Consider the following 24436-nt stretch of genomic DNA (forward strand, 5'->3'; position numbering starts at 1 on the left):
CTGTCTGTCTATCATGGTTTGTTTCTGTCTCTTCGTCTCTTCTTTCTATCAATATTATGCTTTTATTATCAAAGTCTGTATCTTTGTCTTTTAATTGTCTGCTGTCTCTTGTTTCTCTCTATTATCTTTCTGGCTTACGATCTTGTCTTTTGTTCTATTCTGTAATCTATTTCGGTTTGTCTCTTTTCATCAACGTCATCGTCTATCTTTTTTTGTTTTGTTTATTTATTCCTTCACGTTTTCGTCAGGCGCATAGCAAAAAACGCTTTTGACAACATTACAAACATTTCCTTTCAATTTCTCTTCTTTTGTGTGTTTTCTCCCGCCATCATCATTTCCAAATAGCCCTTGTTTTCCCCTCGCTAACTCCTCCTCGTCTACTTCATTATTTTCACTTATTCACCTTTCCTCCACTTTCTCTTCCCTGTGGCTAACTGTGTAATGTAACAAAATATACTTGTGGAGCATGTACATACCAGCTCTCCGTGTTATGAGGTGAGGAGAGAAGCTGGGAAAGAAGATGTAAGCTAAGAAGGGGAGATGAGTGTAGAAGAAGGGACGTGTCATGCGGTGAGGAGAGAAGAAAAGAGGTAAGGAGAAAATCCGGAAAAAAGAAGATATAAGAAGAGGGGAGAGAAGGGTTGGAGACATGGAGAGGAGTGGAAAATAAGTGTAAGGAAAGGAGAGTGTAAAGAGGAGGAAGGAGACAGGAGGGGAGGGAATAAAGGAAATATTAAAGGAGAGGAACTCAGGCATAAAATATAATAAGAAATTAGGGAAGTACGAAAACAGAATGAATGATGGAGAAGAGGCGAGGGTAGGAAGCGAGGGTAGGAAGCGAGGGCAAACTGTAAATGTATCTAAATATATATCGTTGTGTGCGAGGACAGTGAGGACGAGGACGAGGGGAGGGAGCAAAAGGGACGAAACTTGAAGCGAACTCTCACCGTAGTTGGCTTTGCAATGAAGGGAAGTAATTAAACATAGATATGGTGGAGTGTGTGGAGCTGGAGGGGAACACACACACACACACACACACACACACACACACACACACACACACACACACACACACACACACACACACACACACACACACGCACGCGGCCCAGACCTGACCGAGGTCAGACGTGGGTCACGGCGCTCCGAATGGAGTAGCCCGGGGCCAACCTGTTGGCCTCCCCCCCTTCCCCTACATCCCCCTCTCCCTTTTCATCAAAAAAACAGCATCGTAAGAAACTTTTGTGACATCGAGCTTAATCATGGTGACAGACAGTGAGTGCAGTGCATTTGTGGTGCCCTGAAGACACTGAGGAGTAGAAATGGGCAGTGTGACGCCGACGCGGCCTTTCCATGAAGCCGACACCCCAGGTCCCCTCAGGTATACCAGCCCGACCATCATGCTGCTGGGAGAAGTCTGTACAGGTGCAGTGCCGTGTTGAGGCCCGTCACTCTGGTGGGGCCAGGGTTCGGCAATCAGCACAGTGCTCACCATACAAGGTAATGCAGACGACGGACGTTCCCACGCCTACTGCCGCTAGATCCGCCTCTTCCCATCTTGTCTTGCCGGCTGCAGGGATTAGCAGGTCATCGCTAACCCCATAAGCTGAGTGACGGCCGACACCGCTTCTACCTGCACCCCCCGCCATCAGCTGCGACCTGACCCTTTTTGACCTGGGGTTGACCTGGGGCTTAACACCTGACCCGCCACCCGAAAGATGACACCGCCTCTCGCACCAACGCACTGCACTCCACCACCTCCACCCCCCCCCCCTCCCTCCTCTATTTCAACACAACTTTCCCACAATGTAAACCACAGATCCCCAATACCTCTTTCATATTGCACTATTTCAACATTGTATTTTTAATGTGTATATTTTCAGCTTAACAGCTGCAATCACTTAATAAACCGATTATTATTATTATTATTATTATTATTATTATTATTATTATTATTATTATTATTATTATTATTATTATTATTATTACACACACACACACACACACACACACACACACACACACACACACACACACACACAACACATTGCTAATTCTGGATCACCTGCATAAGCCCCCACAAGGCCGCTTACCTGTGTCACGGCTGAGTGGCTTGGAATCACTCACGTATTTACCATTTAGGCGCCGCGTCGAGCCATGTGTGTGAGGGGGGAGAGGGGGGAGGGGGGTCACGCAGATCGCCGAAAGTCTATCTACAACGCGTCCCACTTACAAAAGCCACGAATAAGCCGCGCAAAACCCTCACCGACAGAATACAAAAGCAAAATGGCTGAGTAGAACGCATTAAGGGTGGTTTACGAAGGCCCGGGACGAAGGGGACGTGTAGTGAGTGAGGCGCGCGGTCACGGCGACGACATAAACCTTCCATTGTATCCTGATATCCACTCGGGGGGAAGTAACGATGTCCTACGTCAGGCGGGCCATCCGGAGTGTCAGGCCAACACGCTCAACAGGAACCCCGCCGAGAGCACAGAGGCAGCGAGCGGCGGCGGCCTTCAGGGTGTTAATCTTGTCCCAGAGATTACTAGCGAACGACTCCTGCCTTGGGCCACGAATACCTGCATGGTGGTTTCGCTAAGCAGGTGTTTAAGAGGCAGGTGCGGGGAGCAGGCGCCGGCGATTATGCTTAGTTCAGGGTAATTAGATAATGGCGGGGGTGGGGAGGGGGTATCCAAGCAAGGAAAAGTTTGCAAGCCGAGGCAACGTAAAAGGCAGACACACCCAGACGCTCCAGGCAGGGCGAGGGGGGGGGGGGGGGTAAGGAGGGTGCACTGCAACGGCCTAATGGTCTGCAGGAGTAATTGCTTAATTGGACTGAAAGAAGAGCGTGAGGTGAAGAGCACTACGAGGCCGGGAGAAAACTTTGCGGCTCATAAAAACTGTTAATGTTACGGGTTTTGCATCATCTCACTTAGTAGTTTTATAGGTTTCTGTAATGCACTTCGTTATGCTAATTATCTGTCGCTATGCTTATTGTGTATCTCTTGTGAAAGCCGTTTTACGAATACTCTAACCTCCCGTCCTCCTCCTCCTCCCGCAGTGGGCGCCGCGGGAGGCTTCGCGCCCAGCATCGAGGCGCCGCCCGCCACCTCCGAGCCGCCGCCCACCACCACCGTGGACGCCGCGCTGCTGCCGGCCTTCCTCGGCAGACACAACACCACCGTCACCGTCCACGCAGGAGACACCGCCACGCTCTCCTGCCACGTGGTGCGGCTCGGGGACAAGACGGTACGTGACTAGCACATTTTCTAAAGGTTTAAGATTCTTCATTCATTTTTGAAGTTCTCCAGATTCCTTTCCGCAGCTTGTCTGAGGGCGGCCCATTTATCTCTCTATAAAACGCCGATTTATTTCTTGACATACCACTGATTTTTCTTCATATCCATCATTCCACACGGGTTCACTTTATTCCTTTTCCCTAATCTTGTATCCCTTCCTTCCTCCCTCCCTCTCTCTTAATGCTCTCTATCCCTTCCCTTACCTCTTCTCACCAAACACACAGTCCCTTTCCTTTCTTCCTCCCTTCTAACACTCACTATCCCTCCCTTCTCTCCTTTCATCTAACACTATTCCTTCCATTCCTTTCTCTCTCTCTCCCAACACTCTGTCTATCCTTTCCTTCTTTCCTCTCCAAACGCTCTCCTTTAAAAGAACATCAACTTACTTCCAGCTTTTACGTCTTAATTTTCACATAAACCGTCTTTCCACCTCCATGTTTCTCCTATTTCCATTCCTTCACCTTTTTTTTCCCATTAACAAACACACTATCCTTTCTCTTTCTTCCTTTCGCCTTTAAAAGAACATCTACTCATCTCCTGCTCCTCCTCTTCTTAATTTTTACATAGCATTTACCTCTCCAACTCCACGTTTCTCCCACTCCCCCTTCTTTCACCTCTTCCCTTTCTTCCCCTTAATTAACACTCTGTCCTTTCCTTCCTCTCTCCTTTAAATCGCCTCATATGCTTCTTCACTTCTTATTTTTTCACACAACAAAAAGGTCTCCAACTCCACGTATCTCCCACTCCCCTTTCTTTCACCTCTTCCCTTTCTTCCCCTTAATTAACACTCTATCCTTTCCTTCCTCTCTCCTTTAAGTCGCCTCATATGCTTCCTCACTTCTTATTTTTTCACACAACAAAAAGATCTCCAACTCCACGTGTCTCCTATTCCCTCTTCATCACATCTTCCCTTCCTTCCCATCTCCGTGCACTATATCTCTTTCTCTCCTTCCTCTCCTTTTTTGGTAGGTCCAATAGCCTTGAAATTTTATTATGTTGTTTGTTGGTGTTAATGAGGAGTGTATAGTGAATTTCATGGAGATTGGGTGAATGATAGGGGGCACTGAGGTAAAACGCGTTTTTTTTCAATTTGTTTCACAGGCTTTATTTTTAAGTCAATCACTTTGAAAAAATTACCAATGAAACTTCGATTATATATCTACATTTTGTCGGGAACAGATTTTTGATTTTTGCTTTTATCTTTGAGAGAAAATTTTTAAAAAATTTTTTCACACTTGATTTTCTCCGCTCTGTATCCCGTTTTCTATGGCCATATTGAAAAATCTATTCCAATAAAAAAATCGGCCTTTGATTGAAGTTTTTATTGATACCTAACAATTGTCAGTCAGATGATTTACTGATTTTTTGAAATTTTTTGAAGTGTAAAAAACCAACTTTTGAGAAATCGGCTCCTAAATTTTTTTTTTGCATTTACCCCTGTCATGCCCTTCATAATTGTCCGATTGAGATGAAATTTTCACACATGATTGTGCAAACCTTGCTGATTGACTGGAGATATTGATAAGGCATCTGGTCCCCCTTTCTCAGTGTTGAGAAAGTATTATTCACTGGTATGTGAGGGTGTCAAAAGGCGCCACCTTTCTCATTGTCGCCAGATTTTATCAATATTCTCCAGGCTGGTATTCTTCATCCTTCTTCTGCTGTTTTCTTTTCTTTTTGGACTTGGGTGTTGCATGTCTGGCTCTTTCAAGGTCTTGCCAGTGAAGAGATTCTTGTAATCTTTCTTGAGAACCAAACATATGTAATATTATGTTCCCATCCTCATAGCCAAAGTTGTGTGCCAGTGATGTGTGTTGCACTAGGAAGAGAACCCTCAAGCGGCCGTAGAACTTGATTTTGGGGCACTTATTCCAAACTTTTGAGTGCAGTGACTCGTTTGGATTCTGAGTGGCACCCATCAGGCACCTCTTGAGGAGATCTGGGTTGCCAAATCTCGGTGACTCAGGCCTCTGACGCAACCGCGCGGGGTATTTAAACATGGCTTCCCGGCCGTAAGGGATTTAATTTGACCAAAACAAACCTTACCACTTGATAATTTAGGCTATCTCGGCCACAGTGAGCGAAGAAAAAGAATTTCTCAGATTTCAAAAATATTCGGCCAAAAATACCCCGTAGCCGCCCCCCTTAAAAGAGTATTGACTGATCTGCTTTTCCACTTTTTCTTTATCACTTAACATAAAGATCTCCAACTCGTGTTGCTTCTATTCTTTCCTCTTTCACCTCTCCCCTTATTTCCCATTCTTAATAATATACCCGTTCCTTTCCTTCATCCCCTAACAGCATCCTTCAAACAGCATCGACTTAAGTTCTTGTTTTTTCACTTCGTATTTTTATCATAATATGTCTCGAGCTCCACGTCTCTTTTATTCTCTCTTCTTTCACCTCTTCCCAATTCTTTCATCAACTCCCAATTCTTTCACCTATTCCCAGTTTCTTTCACTTCTTCTCAATTCTTTCACATCTTCCCTATTCTTTCATCTCCTCCCTCTCTCCCTCTCAATACTCTGGCACGTCGGCGCATCCATTATGTTCGAAGAAGTCTCCGCCGTAGACGCGAGAGCCGGAGTGACAGGCCGAGAGAGGCTGAGCGATGACGGGGCCGGAGAGCAATATCACACCTCAGTCAAAACCGCTCAGACACTTTATGTTGCACTAGAGGAGGATCGCGCCGGATTACACCTGCCTGTTTCCTGTTTAATTACACGAACACAACGCGTCGTGCCCCGGTGAAATGAGGTCACTTATTATTCAGCGCAAGGTGGATCACGTCACTAGAGGCCGCTGCGTCACCAAAACTAATTAAATGATTGCCGAGTTTGTAGAAAGGCGATGAATTGATAAGGAGCTAATAAGGTATTGGTGAAGCGTACCCTTGAAGAATCGTTAAGTGAAAAAATTATACATTCATTAGTGACTCCCTCTGTCAGTCTAGTTAGGAGCAATTCAATTAACTCCGTAAGCATTTACCGAAGAGACGAAGAGCGATGTGAATGTTCATTTAGGTGATTTTTTTTTTACATCAAAGGATACGGCTCAAGGGCAACAAAAAGGGTACAAAAAAAAGCCCGCTACTCGCCGCTCCCACATGAAATTTGAAGATATATTTACAGTGACAGCAACGTGACTATAAATAAAACCTAAAACAGCGTATAAACAGCGTCATGATCTGCTCTTCGCGACTACTCTGAGACGAGGTTTATCCGGGACAGCACGCGAATGGCACAACACATTAACAAAAGACAAGGAAAACGTGGATGAGAACAAACTACATCACATTCTCATCATAGGTTTCACACTACAACAGATCAGAAACACGATACAACTCACATTTACATGACAAAACCCCGCCTCCTTAATACAGAAATCATGAAAAAAATCGTCTGACAAATGAGAACTGACTACATCAATCCATAGCTCTGATGCAGCACTACAACAGACCAGAGAAAGCAGTGACCATAACGTACACACTCCAAGCATACACTCAGGCAAGGAGAAGGATGGGACGGGACGGTGAGAGCAAACATTGGCAAGCGTGGACCAACTGCTGGGTGAAGATAAAGCAACTCAGACCACACACTCCCAACGTTCTGGTGAGGGGCTTGGCATGGACGAGGACGCGGAGGAAAGGGGGCGTGGTGACTGATGACCGTGCTGAGAGGGTGTGAAGGGGCGTGGAAAGGGCGTGGAAGGGTGATATGAAGGGGCCCTGCTTGTTCTGAGGGGCGTGGACGGAGGACGAAGAAGAATGGGAAGGGGATGGAAGGAAGGCCACGATAGATTTAAAGAGCATGAAAGGAGTATAAGGGAGAATGGATGGTCATGGGAGGTTGTGGAAAATATGGAAAGAACGTGGAGGATAAAAGAAGTATTGAAGGTTATATGACGCTGTGGAAATATGGGAGAAATACGGAAGAAGCTGGAAGTGCATTGGAAGGTTATTGAAGATTGAGGAGAGTATGAGAAAAACTTGAAGCAGAATTAAGGAAAAAGGAGAATCATATGGGCTGCACTGAGTATGGGATGGATGTGAATGAGAAAGGAAAGAGAATGGGAGAGGAATTAAGTGTTGTGGGTTAGTATGAGAGGTAGGGAAGAGGAGGAAAAAAGGAGAAACAATAGAAGGGCAATGGAGGAAGGGTTCCGTGAGAGATAATGGGAGGTAGAAAAGACTATGAGAGGAAAATGGGGTAGAGAAGAACGATTTTTATTTTTATGGGAGACTGAAGAATTTTGAAGATTATGCAAGGCAATAAAAGGCATGGTAGAAACTTGGAGGGGAGTGGAAGGCCCGCAAAGTGTTCTGGAGGATTATAGGAGGTAGTAGAGCGTGTAAGAGGGAAGGAGAGCGAGGGAGGAGCCTGCAAGAGTACCAAAGAAGCTTATGAAGACTTAGGAAACTAAAGGAAAACTGTGAAGGATCTTGATGGGGTGGGAAGAGGGTGTGGAGAGGGCGTGGAAGGGCAGTGAGAATCTTATGAAAACCTGGAGAGTGTGAAAGTAAAGGGAGGTGTAGGGAGAGCGGTGAGTTAAAGGGCTTGAGTTAAAGGGCTGTTGGGAGGCGAGGGAGCGAGAGTTCCCTCCCTCTGGCGGCTTCGCGGGTGACTGAGGAGGAGAAGGAATGTATGAATAACAATGTGACTTGTGGGTCTCGGCGACACTCCACTCACCTCCTCAAATGTGAACCAGTAAGCGGGGAATAACTGAACGTAAAAGAATAGAAAATCAATGCGTAAGGAAAGGGAACGAAAAGGAAACACGCCAACCCTTTAAATGTGAATGAGCAAAAGGGAGACTAACTGGGCATGAAAGGAAGGAGAATCAATGCGTAATGAAAGGGAACAAAACACACACACCACAACTGAACGTAAAAGAAAAGGAAATCAATGCGTAAGGAAAGGGAACGAAAAGGAAACACCACAACCCTTTAAATGTGAATGAGCAAAGGGAGAATAGCTGAACGTGTAAGAAAGGAAAATCACAGCGTTAAGAAACATCACAACCCTTAAAATGTGAGCTTGTAAAGGGAAAATAACTGGGCATGAAAGAAAAGGAAAATAAATGCGTAAGGAAAGGTGACAAAAAAAAAGCCACTCAACTCCTCAAACCTCAAACCAGTAAAGAGAAAATAACTGAGCATTAAAGAAAAGGAAATCAATGCATAGGGAAAGGGAACAAACAAACAAAAAAAGCCTCTTAACTCATCATATGCAAACCAGTAAACGAGACGAGGAATAACTGAACAGGTGAGAAAAGAACATAATTGCACATATATACAAGGGACATGATAAAAAAATAACTCCAATGATCTCCTCAAGGGTGAATCAGTAGACGAGGAATAAATGAACGTATAGTGTAAGAAAAGGACACCCGTACACAAGGAAGACACACCATATGAATTAAACGCTTGCCAATGAGGACCAGCTAAAAGGAAATGGCACTCGAAGAAGCGTTGGGAAAAAGCATCAAAACTTCGTCGTATATAAATGTAATATTCCTTTTGGCGTCTTCATCCTTATTCTCCATCGAGGCAGCACGCTAGTTTTATTTACTTATATATTTCCACTATTAATGACTTCCGCCATCCTCGTCCTCCCGAATAGAAAGAGTGAGATGAAAAATATATACAACAACCACGAATCCACAGGTCAGTGCAGTGCAATATACCAGACCCCAGCGGCGATCACCCATTCTCTGTCTGAATCTAAATGAGGTGAAGGAGAGAAGGAGACAGAAATTGGCCAAACACCATAAAACGCATAAAAAAATCCCTCATACAAAAAAAAAAAAAAAACATAGCCAGAAAATATACACCACACGTTCACAAAAAAAAAACATTATATAATAAACTCCCTCCAACCTTCATAGAGAAACACGGACGCACTCTTGAGGAAGTAGATAAAAAAAATTAAAAAACAAAAATCTATCATAAATAAATAAATAATCCACCAAAAATATATATCACACGTTAACCCTTAAAGTAAATCTATATAAACTTCTTCCAGCCTTCATAAAAACAGCAACACATAAGCAGCAAGTGAAGTGAAAAATGAATAAAAAAAATACTATCAAACCATTTCAGGAGCGCCGCCCAGGTAGCTCGACCGTGACCGAGGTATCAGCAAAGCAATATTAAGTGGATTCCTTGAAGGCAGACTTAATATTGGACCCTCTGACAGCCGCCATCCCAGACCACCGGCGGGGGAGGAGTAGGAGGAGGAGGAAGAGGTGTTGAAGGCAGAGGCAAAGGAGAAGAAGGCGACAAAGGAGAAGGAAAAGAGAAGTAAGAGGAAAAGAGGAGAGGTGGATAATATGACGGAGAGGGAGAAAGAGGAAATGGAAAAGGAGGAAGAGAGGAAGCGGAGAAAAAGAAGGATGAGAAGAGAAAAAGAAAGAGAAACAAGCCTGGAAACACGGAAGACCAGGCACCAGAACACAAAGTTAAGGCACAGAACAAGACTCCGTACTTTAATGAGGTGAGACATTTTAACGACCTGTGGAATAAGCTAAAGCACTCTAATCATATACACAAAATCATTCAGCTCACTCCTGTTGCAACGAAATAGCGATCAATGCAAGTAGTAGGAGGAGGAGAAGGAGAAGAGGAGGAGGAGAAGGAGGGACAGAATAAGACAACACGCCCAAGTCTCGGTCTGGGAGTCAGCGGCGTGTGGTGTGAGTCATCGGGGCGACATGTGGAAAGCGAGCCTCGAGTGGGCGTGTGAGTGTGAGCGGCGGGGGATGCGAGGCTAAATGCGGCGGCAACTAGATCTGAGGGACTGCGGAGAGTGGCTAATTCAAGAGGCGAGGATCGGCCAACGAAGAGAAGACTTATGAGGAAGGGGGGAGTAGGGAGTGAAATGGGGATTGGAGAAAAGGAAGGATGAGCTATAGAATGAGGAACAGACATAAGAGGAAAAGAGAAAACTATGGTACTGAAGAAATGAAGGAAAAGAGGGATAAGGAACTGTAGAGATGAGACAAAAGAAAGATAAGGAGCCTTGAAAGAGAAAATGGGAAAGGGAGTGTAAGATGAATTGAAGGAAAGGGAGGATGGGCTATGGCTTGGGGAATATATGTACGAGGAGAAGGGAAAGATAAGGAACAGTAGAAATGATGGATAAAAAGAAGAAATTGTAGGGCTGAGGTAAAGGTGAGAAATTGGGAAAATGAGTTCAAGGAGTAGGGAAAAAAGGTGTAGTTAGGAATGGAAGTGTGATGGAGAGATGAGGAAATAGGAAGATTATAATGAGCAAAAAGAGAACTGGAAAGGAAGGGAGAGAGAGATGAAGAGAGAGAGGGAAGTAGAATGGCAGAGAAAATGAATAAAGGATGAACTAAACAAACAAAGCAGAGTAAGGAACTGAGAAGTAAGACTTGTAGGAGGGTGAGGCAAAGAAATTGAATTATGACGAATGAATAGAAAGGATATGAAAGAAAGAGACAACGAGGTATTGGCAAATGAATAACAGAGAAGCAAAGGAGGAGAGAGAGGGACAGAGGGAAAAGCAAACTGTCAGACGGAGAAGGAAGCGGAGACAAGAAGATTGGGTCAGACAAGGAGCAGGCGACGTGTGAAGGGAGAGAAGTACGTAAGGGAGAGGGCGTGGAGGCGAAGGGAATGCGAGAGAGCAGGGAAGATGACTACAAAGGAGCTAAAGTAGAAGAGATGACCAAGAATGACGGTGAGAGGAGATACAAAGACGTGGATGAAGAACAGGAGACTTAGCCAAGGAAACAGACGAAAGAGGAAGAGGAACAGAAGGAAACACAAGCAGGCAGGGATAGAAGTAGAAGAGGTAGAAGCAGGAGTAGGAAAAAGGAAAACACAGAATAGCAACAGCAAGAGAAAGCACACGCAAAGAGCAAAGAAGAGAGCAAAAGGAGGAGGCTTAGAAGGGACTGACTAAGAGGAACTACCAGCCCGGGAGGGAGAAAGCCAGAGGAGGGCGAGGCAGAAAGTATAAAGTCCAGAGCTGCTACAGAGGACTAAAAGCATCACTGAAACCACACAGGCGAGGGATGGAATGAATATGGCGTTGGGCAGGAGGCTGAATAATGCAAGGAGTGTTTCCGGTGAAGAGAGCTGCTGTATTAAATAAGCTCAGGGGGAGGAGAAGGGAAAGGAGGAGGAGGGAGAGGAGGAAGAGGAGTAGGAGGAGAAGGAGGTGGATGTAGCAGGAGCAAAACTACCTGAGTGTTAAGTGTCCAGAAGGAGAGTAAGATGAGAAGGAGCAGGCAGGAAAAGAGGAAAGAGGACCTCGTGTGTGAGGGGATTTGACAGGAGAAGGAGGAGGAGGATGAAGAAGAGGAGACATTATGAGGAAAAAAGGAAGAAGCAGGATTAGAGGAACAACTCTGAAGAGGTTTACAAGTACCCATATGAAACAATAATGTGGATTGAGAGAGAGAGAGAGAGAGAGAGAGAGAGAGAGAGAGAGAGAGAGAGAGAGAGAGAGAGAGAGAGAGAGAGAGAGAGAGAGAGAGAGAGAGAGAGAGAGAGAGAGAGAGAGAGAGAGAGAGAGAGAGAGAGAGAGAGAGAGAGAGAGAGAGAGAGAGAGAGAGAGAGAGAGAGAGAGAGAGAGAGAGAGAGAGAGAGAGAGAGAGAGAGAGAGAGAGAGAGAGAGAGAGAGAGAGAGAAGTAACAAGGTAATGAAATGGGAGTCACCTGCAAATTTTTTTTTTTTTAGATGCGAAGAAATACACATACACGCACACACACGCACACGTACACAGAAACACACACACACAAACATCCACAGAATAAATAAACAATAAATAGTAAATAAATAAATGTAAATAAAATGGAAATGGGTAAATATATAGATGAAAACGAACATACATAAAAAAATACTTAAATATATAATAAAATAAATGCACACTGAGCCAACACACCCTTTCTACCGTAGTGTTCCCGGCGCACGGTAATGTGAGGCCAAATTTGCACCTTCCTGCCACATTGAAAGCGAAAAAAAGGAAAGGTCGTGAGGGGCAAGATAATGGCATTCATGGGGTTCAAGGGGTCCTTACAAAAACACACGCGCACACACTAGCACACACGACACACACACCCTTTCTCTCTCTCTCTCTCTCTCTCTCTCTCTCTCTCTTAGGAATCATCTTACGTAAGAGAGAGAGAGAGAGAGAGAGAGAGAGAGAGAGAGAGAGAGAGAGAGAGAGAGAGAGAGAGAGAGAGAGAGAGAGAGAGAGAGAGAGAGAGAGAGAGAGAGAGATAGAGAGAGAGAGAGAGAGAGAGAGAGAGAGAGAGAGAGAGAGAGAGAGAGAGAGAGAGAGAGAGAGAGAGAGAGAGAGAGAGAGAGAGAGAGAGAGAGAGAGAGAGAGAGAGAGAGAGAGAGAGAGAGAGAGAGAGAGAGAGAGAGAGAGAGAGAGAGAGAGAGGATGCTGCCAGAGGTGTTTTATTAAGACATAAGTGCGGCAAAAGCTCGGATTTAAGTGTTTGTGTGTTTTGTGGCGCTGCGGTTGTACTTGTCTCCTTTGATAATGGTCTGCTTAAATTCCAAGAGAGTTTATTGAATGACTGCGTTACTCTCTCTCTCTCTCTCTCCCTCGTATTTATTGGAGTGCACACAATCTACATCGAAGTCCCCTTTCTTCTAACCTTCCTCTTAACATTATTTCATTTTTATAGTCCTCCTCCTCCTCCTCCTCCTTCTCCTCCTCCTTCTCCTCCTCCTCCTCCTTCTCTTCCTCCTCCTCCTCGTTTTATTCATCTTTTTCTTCCCTTTCTCAACCTTGTCCTCTCCTACTGCCTCATTCTCCTCCTCCTTCTCCTACTCTTCTTTTTCTTCTGTTCCTTATTTTCCTCCTCCTCTCCCTCCTCTTCCTCATCTCCCTCCTCCTCCTCTTTCAATACCTTTTCTCCTCTTCCTTCACCTCCTCCTCCTCTTTCCCTCCTACTCCTTCACCAGCACCTCTTCTATCACTTTCTTTCTCTCTTCCTTTTAATATCTTTTGGTTTCTTTAATATACTTTCAAGGACTCTCTTCAGCTCCTTTCTCCTTCCTTCTCTTCTACTTCTCCTCATCGTCCCTTTTTCCGCCTCGCCGCCGTCACCTGTCTTTGTCCATCAGTCACACTGCTTTCCGCTTATCTCTCCTTTCAGCCGAATTTCTCTCCTCATTATCAACATGAATAACTTCCGGGGCGTTTGATTATTAATGAGCTTGAAGTTAATTATGAGGCTCCCCGCGCCATACACGCTTGTCGAGAAAAACATCCCTCTAATAAGTCACATGTTCTTTTGTTTTGTGTTTTCATCCATCCTACACCCTTGCCACTCTTCTCTCGGGTTTAACCATTTGTACTTTATATTTTTGAAGATAATTAATTTGCCGTTCCTCCATATTGGATAAAGAAAGATAAATGTTGGATGTGACTTAATTTGAATCAGTGTTATTCCAGCTGAGATAAAACAAATAAAACAGGAGAAAAAAAAGAAATGGAACACGGAGGGGAAATATAATTATCTAAAGAGTTTTCATAAGCGAGGACAAAAAGTAGTTCCCGGGACTTTTTGGTTATTAATAAATGGAATGGAGAATAACTCGTATGGCTGCAACATCGTAGAAGGAGAATTTTTATTACACATACAAGAAAAAAAAGGTTATGAGGGCGATGGCAAGTAGAAACAGAGATGATGTGGGAGGAAGAACTGATTATAGAATTTCTTATTGATTAATTGAAGAAGCAGGGAGACAGAGATAGATAGATAGATAGATGATAGAGATGATATAGTTTGTTATGTAATTCAAGAACCACAGAGATAGATCAATAGATAATTAGATAGATAGAGAGATATAGACTTTAATTGACATTTATTAATATATCTCGACTCATTTCATCTGTGTCTTTGTTCTATCTATGTCTGACTGTCATTTTTTCTGTCTCTGTATCTGTGTCTGTCTCTCTCTGCCACTTTCTGTGTCTGTCTCTCTCCTTCTCTCTTTCCCATCCTACCTCTCCCTTCCTCTCTCCCTCCCTCTCCTTCCCTCCCTTCCTCCCTCCCTCCCTCTCTCCCTCCCTCCCCCCTTCTACTCGTGCGTGCCCAGACTTGCAGCGTCAGACGGCCTGCAAACCCTCGACCTGTTATTTACATTTTTAAACCGTCGACTTTCTTCACCCTCGGAGCTCACGGCGGCGACCCAAAATATTTTCCCCGTCATTTTTTATCCCTGAGTTAAGATTTTTCTCATATACGCAGATTACTTTCGGGGATAAGATGCGTTATTAGATTTATATAAGACGATGTTTTCAGGAATACCTACTCGGCTCTACGTATGGCTCCATGGCTATTGGCTCTATGGCTCTTTGCTTCTAATCTACAGTTATTAATATTTTGTGTTCTCGGGTTATATTATATTTGTTTTTCGTCCTTAGTTTTATTTACCTTTACATATTAATTAATTTTAGTGTTTTAACTTTATTTCCATTACATTCATAGCGTGTTTTTTTTCTTTATACTGCTCTCTCTCTCTCTCTCTCTCTCTCTCTCTCTCATTCCACGAACATCTCATTTCAGCAAACTCATTGAGAGAGAGAGAGAGAGAGAGAGAGAGAGAGAGAGAGAGAGAGAGAGAGAGAGAGAGAGAGAGAGAGAGAGAGAGAGAGAGAGAGAGAGAGAGAGAGAGAGAGAGAGAGAGAGAGAGAGAGAGAGAGAGAGAGAGAGAGAGAGAGATACAAACAGACAGACAGACAAACAGACGTGGAGAGAACGAAAGAAACACGAGACATAAAAAGGGCCATCTGTCAGACGCACGGCTTCGAAATATGGGAAGTTACTGAGCTTCGTCAGAGGGAGGAGTCGGCGTTTTATAGTTTCTAGGGCGTGCTGTGTGGGTGAAGATAGATAGATAGATAGATATAGATAGATAGATAGATAGATGGAGGGATAGAGAAGGGAATAGAATCATTTGCGTAGAAACAATTGAAATATCTCCATTCCCCTCGTCTTCCATGATAAAAAATAGCCTTGTTAGTGAAATGTCATGCTGCTTGAAGGCAAATGCGTAATACACTTCTAAACATATAAGCTTTTTTCCTCTCTCTCCTTTTTTCTGTCTATTTATATATTTATCTCTATCTATCGATCTCATGTTGTGTTACGGCATGAGCTGAGTGTGTACATCTTGTCTCACCCTCATGAATAAGCAACACACACACACACACACACACACACACACACACACACACACACACACACGCGCGCGCACATCAAACTAACAGAACAAGCAGACCAAACCAGTGCAATCCAACTCTCCCCAGCATCACTTCATATCATTTTCTCTCTCTCTCACCGTCATTTAATACTGCGGTTGTTTCATTTTCAGCCAGAAGTAGAAAATTTGGCTCGAGGTGGGCTTACCGTGCGAGAGAGAGAGAGAGAGAGAGAGAGAGAGAGAGAGAGAGAGAGAGAGAGAGAGATATTGGAGCGAGTGAAAGCGGAGAGATATACAAACAGAAAAGGAGGATTAAAAACAAGTAAAAGGGAACTCGAATAAAGACCAAAAACAGAATTAACAGAAAAGAAAAAAATATTAAGTTGGAAAATAATTAGAAAGGAGGACAATGAAGAGAAGACACGAAGGGAAGAGGAAGAGCTGATAAAGAAAAAGGAGACATGGGTGAGAAGGTAAAGGAGGAGAAAATACAAGAAAAATGGGAGACAATGAGGAACAGGAAGCTAGGCAAGGGAATTTAAAAAGAAGTGGGGAGAAATAAAAGACGGAGAATAAGAAGAGTTGTAGAGGAGAAACATGTAACTGGCAGGCCGACGTGAATGATAAATGAGGAAAGAACAAAAAGTAGAAAGGGGTGAGGAAGAGGAATGAGAAGAAAAGGAGATAAAAGAGAATTAAAAGAGAATGGGAACTGTTACAAAGAAAGATAAATGTCAAGCTAGTGTGGAAAATAAATGAGGAAAGAGAAAATTGATAAATGAAAGAGCAGAAATATAAAGAGAATCAGTAAGAGGAAGCAAGGAAAGGCAATGACAAGGAGAGAAGGAAGAAAAGAAAAAAGAAATGAGGGTTGGAGAAAAAAAAAACACAGAACAGGAAGAGGTAGGAGGATAAAAAAATACACTAGTCAACTTAAAAATTAAATGACGAAAGGCTGAAAAGTAGAAAGTGATGAAGAAGAGGAATATAGGAAAGGGGATGAAAATAAGAGGATAGGAGAAAGACAAGAGAAAGAGAACAGGAAGAGGTAAAGACTGGGAAGAATAACTGACAGGCTGAGTAAAAAATAAATGAGGGGAGAGTTGAAAATACAATGTGAGGAGGAGGAGGAGGAGGAAGGTAGAAAAGTGAATTAAAAGAAAAGAAGGTAGGAGAAAATAAAAGCGGGTAAGAGACAAAAAAAGTAGAGAGAAGGATAAACAAAAGTAGATGGTGTAATTTTAATAACGAAAAAATAAAAGTAGATGATGAGTAAGAGAAAGAGAAAACTAGGATGGGAAATGAAGATAAGAAAAATAGGAGAAAAGAATATAATGGAAACAGGAAGAGAAAGAGAGAAGGATAGAAAAAAATAAGAGGAGAAAAAAAAAAAGGAAACAGGAAGATAGCAAGAAGTAAAGAAAAAAAATGGCTTAATGGCTGACGAACAAAACAGAGAAAGAAAATGAGGAAGAGGAGGAAGCTAGGATTGAAAATTAAGATAAGAACAAAGGAGAAAAGAAAAAAAGAAAACAAGAAGATAGTAAGAAGTAGAGAGAAGTATAAAAATAAACTAGCCATGGTAACTAAATGGCTGACGAACTAAAAGGAGAATGAGGGTGGGGAAGAAGAGGAAGCTGAGAAAGAATGAAAAGAAAAAAAAAGGAGAAGAAAAACAGAAAGGGAGAAAAGGACAAAAAAAAAACTAGCAATTGTAAGAACTAAAAAATTAACGAAGTAACAAGAGAAAGAGGGCGAAGAAGAGGGAGCTAGAAAAGAAAAGAAAAAGAAAAAAAAAACAGAAAACAGGAAGAAATAAAGTAAAGAGATAAGAAAAAATAACTAATAAATAATAACTAACTAAATAAAAGGAAGAAAAAAGAAAGAGGCAGAAGCTAAGGCGAAAAATAAAGGAAAATAGCGTATGAAGGGAAAGAGAGCAGAGGAGAGCCGAGCAGGTGTTAGCGATAATAGCGAGAGGTATTCTGCTGAGGACGGCAATGGGATGAGGGTGACTGTTTTAAATGAGCTGCTGGATAACGGAATAAAGAGGATGGCCGAAGAGAACGAGGAGAAGTAAGAACAGTAGGAAGAGAAGCAAAGACATGAGGAGGAGGAAAAGAGAAGGTAAAGGAAGAGAGGAGGAGGAGCAGAAGGAGGAGAAGAGGAGAGCAAGTGCAAAATGAGCTGGTGGATAACGGAATAAAAGAGTAGGGACAAGGAGAACGAGGAGAAGAAGCAAAATGAGAATGAGAAGTAGGAGCAGGAGAAAAGAGGGAGAGGAGAGCAAGGGATTTGGTTGTTGTAAAATGAGTTGGTGGATAACATAATACAGAGAAGGGAAAATAAGAACGAGAAGAAGCAAGAACAGAAGGAAGAGGATAAGCAGGAGCAGAAACAAAAAAAGAGGAGCAACAGGAGGAGAAAAGAAGGAACAGGAGGAGGACAAGAGGAGAAGCAGGAAGAGGAGGAAAAGAGGAGAGCGAGAAGGAAGAACATTAGGAAGAGGAGAGGCAATGACGGTAGAAGGATGAGAAAAGGAGAAACAGGAGGAGGAGCAGAAGAGGAGAAGCAGGAGCAGGAGGGGCATGGGTGCAGGAGATTCGGCTGGCATAAAATGGAGGGTATTAGTGCATCTGGAAAAAGAATATGCGACGCCATTAATGTGACTGAGTGGGGAGTTTTATACGAATAGAAAAGGAGACTCGGGAATTAGTTTACGAAAAAGCTTACACTTGAACGGCCGCCAAAATTTTAAGCTGAGGAGAATATGAAGGAAAAAATGCAACGATATTAAAATTGAACGTAAAATAAAATACTGAACAAATAACGTAAAATTGAAACTAATCTAGATGAAAGTATATGGTAAATGATAAAAAAATAGATAAAATACAAACAAAACATTATTAGATTATAAATATCAAAAAAATAGTGTAAAGATGAAAACTAGTAATTGAATGTAGAAGACAAGCAAAAATGAAATGAAAAGAAAAGAAAAACACGAAATAAGCTGAAATTCAATACCATCTAATGCAGTTTACTTTTTACTTCGCTTCATGCATAATAAACTCTCGATGTTGAAACCCCTGCACAGAGAACACCGCAGAAACAGCACGGGGAAGGGAAAAGAAAACTGAGGTACAGAAATAAGAAAGAGGAAATGCGGACAGGCTTGGCAATATAGAATAAATGATTATCAATGAAAAAAAGAAAAAGAAAAATATAAAAAGAGAGAGAGAGAGAGAGAGAGAGAGAGAGAGAGAGAGAGAGAGAGAGAGAGAGAGAGAGAGAGAGAGAGAGAGAGAGAGAGAGAGAGAGAGAGAGAGAGAGAGAGAGAGAGAGAGAGAGAGAGAGAGAGAGAGAGAGAGAGAGAGAGAGAGAGAGAGAGAGAGAGAGAGAGAGAGAGAGAGAGAGAGAGAGAGAGAGAGAGAGAGAGAGAGAGAGAGAGAGAGAGAGAGAGAGAGAGAGAGAGAGAGAGAGAGAGAGAGAGAGAGAGAGAGAGAGAGAGAGAGAGAGAGAGAGAGAGAGAGAGAGAGAGAGAGAGAGAGAGAGAGAGAGACAAAGACAGAGACAGACAGACAAAGACAAACAGACAGAGACAAACAGACAGATAGAGACAGAGACATAGAAAGACAGAGAAAGACAGAGACAAACAGACAGATAGAGACACAGAGACAGAGAAAGACAGAGAAAGACAGAGACACAGAGACACAATAAAACAGGCCATACACACACACACGTATAAAGACGAAACGTAAACAAACAGCAACAGGCTCATGCATAGTTAGGTCGTGGCATAAAAAAGAAGAGCCTAATTGGGCGTCGTAATAATTGGACACATTAAATACTCGAGGCCAAACAAGTATTCTAATTATCCCAAACAAAAAACAAAAATTGTGTCGTCTCAATTTAAACGTTTACGGCTGCACGAATTTCCTTTTTTTTTATATGTTTTCTTTTTTACTCGAAGGTGTGAATGCAGAAAATGGAGCTTCTGTTTTTAGCCCCATCTACCTCACTGCGTCTTACATTCTCAAGAGCTCAGTCTGGTAGCTTTTAAAAACTGACAAATGTTAATAAGTGAAAAATGTGAGTAATAGATGCCTCACTGCGTCTCAAATCCTCAAGAGCTCAGTCTGGTAGCTTTTAAAAGAACCGACAAATGTTAATAAATGAAAAATGTGAGTAGTAGATGCCTCACTGCGTCTCAAATTCTCAAGAGCTCAGTCTGATAGCTTTTAAAAACTGACAAATGTTAATAAGTGAAAAAAAGTGAGAAATAGATGTAAAAAGTGAGATTAACATATTGTGAAGCGTCTGTATTTTGGATTAGCTTGCCACAATGTTATTTTTTTACTTCTCTTTATTTGTCTCAGTTAATTTATAAGGGGATTGTGGATAATACCAAATAATAATAAGGTAACGATGCGAGTTATACAGGGTGTCCCACGAGTTATGGTAAATACTTTGAGAGATGATATATCAGGTAATTCTAAGTGAAAATTACTCTATACACATATGCTCGTTTTTGCTTTATTATGCGAGAAATTGAGTGTTTAGGTGTGGCGGTTTGTGTGCTGCCGGGGGCTGCGGGGCCATGTTGTGTAGGGAGCAACAGCTGACTGACTGCCCGGGCGTGATGCCGCCAATCTGTAGCCTAGTGATAAACATTTGCATTTATTACAACATGGGGCTGCATTATCAACAAATAACACTTACTGAGTGACCAAATAAATTACTGTGCGGGATAATCAAAGAAAAAAATACTCCGAACTTAACAATGGAACAGTTAGAAAAAACGCTTTATGCAGACATGGCAACTCACTGCGCTCACTGTGGGGCTGTGACAGTTGACACAGTGTAGTGTTTAAACGCCAGTGTGATAACTCACCTTACAACAAGTGTTCAAAGTGAGAGCCTTCACACTCAATACACTTCCTTGCTCGATCCAGGACCGATGTCGTCACCCTCCTCAGCATTGGTCTGTTGTTCTTTATTTCCTGTGTCACTTCCTGGATCCGCTGAATTAGCTGTTCTCTTGAATGCGGTTTATTCTTGTACACCAAAGACTTCATGTGACCCCATAAGTAGAAATCCAGTGGTGTTAGGTCAGGGGATCTCGCTGGCCATTGCTGAGGGCCTCCTCGACCAATCCACCTCTCAGGAAATAGCTGGTTGAGGTATTCCTTGACTCGTTTACTGGAGTGTGGTGGTGCACCATCCTGTTGTAGTATGAGATGTTCATAAATGTGTAGTGGAACTTCTGTCAGAAGGAGAGGAAGCTCATCTCTCAAAAAGTCATGGTAGACGTCCCCTGTTAGGCGCCCCTCGAAAATGAAAGGTCCAAGAAGTAGGTCATCCACAATGCCACACCAAACGTTTACGGAGAAGCGATGCTGGAAGTTGCTTTCAACAGTTTGGTGTGGATTTTCCTTTGCCCACCAGTGATCATTGTGAGTGTTTGTTACTCCGTGGCGTGTAAATGTTGCCTCGTCTGTGTACAGAATGTGGTTGCTGTGGTGTTGGTGTTGAAGGAGCCAGTGACAAAAATTCAGTCTCTTTTCATGGTCTTCTGGTTTTAGGTGTTGTGTTTTGTGTAAATGGTACGGGTGAAAGCCTTCTCTCCTCAGCGTGCGCCAAGCTGACATGCGTGTAACTCCCAGACGCGATGAAAGCCTCCGTGCTTATGCTCAGGCTTTAATGCTGCTTGAACAACACCCTACCTTCCCTTCTGCACGCTCAGCTGTTGCAAGCACTCCGGGAAAGTTCCAAAATCTCGGAGGTGCTGGAAAACTCGGCAAAATACTCTGCTGTCAGGAGGTCGTCTGTCAGGCTAGTTTTGTCTGTATTCTTGTGCGGCAGCCCAGGAGCTACCGTTACAGAATCCGTAGATGAACATCATGTCTGAGTATTCAATATTAGTGAAGGTAAAGGGCATTTTCCAGAGGTTATTTCGATAAAGTGTAGTCAGGAAACACTTCTCAGTGCGACGTTTACGCGCGCCTCAACAGACTGTCGGCATTCCTTGCTGTGAGTTGCCATGTCTGCATAAAGCGTTTTTTCTAACTGTTCCATTGTTAAGTTCGGAGTATTTTTTCTTTGATTATCCCGCACAGTAATTTATTTGGTCACTCAGTAAGTGTTATTTGTTGATAATGCAGCCCCATGTTGTAATAAATGCAAATGTTTATCACTAGGCTACAGATTGGCGGCATCACGCCCGGGCAGTCAGTCAGCTGTTGCTCCCTACACAACATGGCCCCGCAGACCCGCCAGCACACAAACCGCCACACCTAAACACTCAATTTCTCGCATAATAAAGCAAAAACGAGCATATGTGTATAGAGTAATTTTCACTTAGAATTACCTGATATATCATCTCTCAAAGTATTTACCATAACTCGTGGGACACCCTGTATAGGAAACAGGATTAGTATTATTTTTAAGCTTTTGTATTTAAGTTTAAGTTTCGTTTTCCTGAATCTTTCTTCTATTTATTTCAGTCTCTGTTAACTTTTAAGAAGATTACGGAGGTCAAATGATAAAAAACAATGAACGATGCTCGTAAAATTGTAAAAGTAGTAAGACCAATACAGTTTTGAAGCTTCTGTATTTTGGCTTCGTTTTCCTCAGTGTTTCTTTTTTTCTCTTTATTTCAGAGGACTGCGGGTCTTCCCAAATAATAATAACAATGAACAATGCAAATAATGTATAAAGAGTGAGATTAATATTATTTTGAAGCTTCTGTATTTTGGCTTCGTTTTCCTCAATGATTCTTTTCTTTTTATTTCAGTCTCCGTTACCTTTTTAGAGGACTCCAGATAATGCCAAGTAATGAGAGCGATGCGAGTAAATTAATAAGGAAAATTGAGATTAATATTATTGGGAAGCTTCCTTATTACAGCGTCCTTGGCCTCTTTGTTTTGTTCCCTTCCCGGAGTTCAGTCTCAGTCCGTATTTAATTAAGAGGATTACGGATAATGCCAAATAATGATGATGTAGTGAACGATGCGAATAATGGATGAAATATACTACCATTCGACATTTCAATTATTACTGTAATTTGATTTTATTTTTGCTCGTTTATTGTCAAATATTACTGTGATTTGAATTTTTTTTTTTTTGCTCGTTTTTTGACAAGTGGACGATGCCAGTAATGTATAAAAAGGAGATTAATATCGCTAGGAGGTGATTTTTTTTCTCGTTTTTGGGTAATTTCTTTCATCACAAATAATCGGGATAGCTAAAAATGCCTGATTATCCAAAACAAAATCATATCCTTCTATTATGCAATCTTTTTTTTTTTACAGCAGAGGAGACAGTTCAAGGGCAAAAAAAAAAGGAAACAATAATGAAAAAAAAGGCCGCTACTCACTGCTCCTAAAAAGAGTCCAGAGGAGTGGCCGAAAGACAGGTCAATTTCGGGAGGAGAGGTGTCCTGATACCCTCCTCTTGAAAGAGTTCAAGTCGTAGGCAGGAGGAAATACAGATGAAGAAAGATTGTTCCAGAGTTTACCAGCGTGAGGGATGAAAAAGTGAAAATGCTGGTTAACTCTTGCGTAAGGGATTTGGACAGTAAAGGGATGAGCTTGAGTCGAAAGACATGTGTGGCGAGGCCGCGGGAGGGGGGGAGGCATGCAGTTAGCAAGTTCAGAAGAGCAGTCAGCGTGAAAAAATCGATAGAAGATAGAAAGAGAGACAACATAGCGGCGGACTTTAAGAGGTAGAAGACTATCAGTAAGAGGAGGAGAGCTGATGAGACCAAGAGCTTTAAACTTCACTCTGTCCAAGAGAGCTGTATGAGTGGAGCCCCCCCACACGTGACATGCATACTCCATCTATATATTATCAGACGTATAAAACTAAACGTACGAAAGAAGTGTAATCTATATTATTGTGATGTGATTTTTTTTCTTGCTCTTTGATAATTTCTTTCATCACAAATAATCGCAGTAGCTAAAAATGCCTGATCCTCTAAAACAAAATCATATCCTTCTATCATATAATCTTTTTCTATATTTTATCTAACAAATCGTGACCAAGAACCTAATTTTCAAGGTTTCATTCGACATTTTAATTATCTCACGAAATCACGTTTAAACTTAACTCTCACTCCTTTTGCATTTTTCATATTAGCTTATTTCCTCTGCCATCCAATGTAAACATATGAAAAAGAAACGTTATATTCCAAGAGAAGAGAAACCCGAAGTTGAGACAAAAAGATCCAGGGCACAATTTCTCCTTCCCTTCCCGCACGGAGTCAATCAGTCAGTCAGACAGCCAGTCAAGTTAGTCGCCGAGGAGAGGAGAAAACAAGAGTGTAAACATACTTGAACCAGACCAAACACGGCATTGGTTATCAAACACCGAAGGAAACAAGAGAAAAGAGAGAACGAGAGAGACGGCTGGAAAAGAAATAACGCAAACTAAAATTACTGAATGGGACAGATTGACTCAACTCTGGATTATTTTCATGTACCTTTGTAAACTGCGCCTGTGTAAACAAGAGGAGGTAGATGATGCAATGAAGAGAAGACGAGTTGGATAAAAACGAACAAGAAACTAAGAACATTGAATAGATTGATACACCTTTCTGGACTAATCTTCATGAACCTTTAAAACAACGCCTGAAAACATTAAGTAAACAAGAGCAGGTAGATGATTTTATAAAGAGAAAGAGCATTGGGTAAAAATGAACAGAAACTAAAATAGAGTGGAATAGATTGATACACCTCTTGATTATTTTGATGCACTTTTTAAACAGCACCTGAAAACATTACGGTACACAAGGGCAGGTAGATGATGTTATAAAGAGAAATAAAAGCTTTGGGTATGAACGAACAGAGACTAAGAACACCGAGTCGGATTATTTGATTTTCCTCTCCCTGACATGGCTTTCTTCAATACCAAATACCAAAGGCAATAAAAATCGAATATGAGAGA

At 42.3% G+C, this 24436-nt stretch overlaps 1 protein-coding gene across 1 annotated transcript in view; it reads left to right on the forward strand.

Moving 5' to 3' along the window:
- The window catches only part of LOC126981534 (hemicentin-2-like), a 172603-nt gene that overhangs the window by 78474 nt on the left and 69693 nt on the right, over nucleotides 1-24436 (forward strand). Inside the window, exon 3 of the mRNA XM_050832731.1 lies at nucleotides 3062-3249. Within this exon, the coding sequence (XP_050688688.1) occupies nucleotides 3062-3249 (188 nt within the window). The remainder of the gene's footprint in view (nucleotides 1-3061; nucleotides 3250-24436) is intronic.

This window comes from Eriocheir sinensis, chromosome 48 (genome assembly GCF_024679095.1).
Source record: "Eriocheir sinensis breed Jianghai 21 chromosome 48, ASM2467909v1, whole genome shotgun sequence".
In the NCBI taxonomy this organism is placed as follows: Eukaryota; Metazoa; Arthropoda; class Malacostraca; order Decapoda; family Varunidae; genus Eriocheir; species Eriocheir sinensis.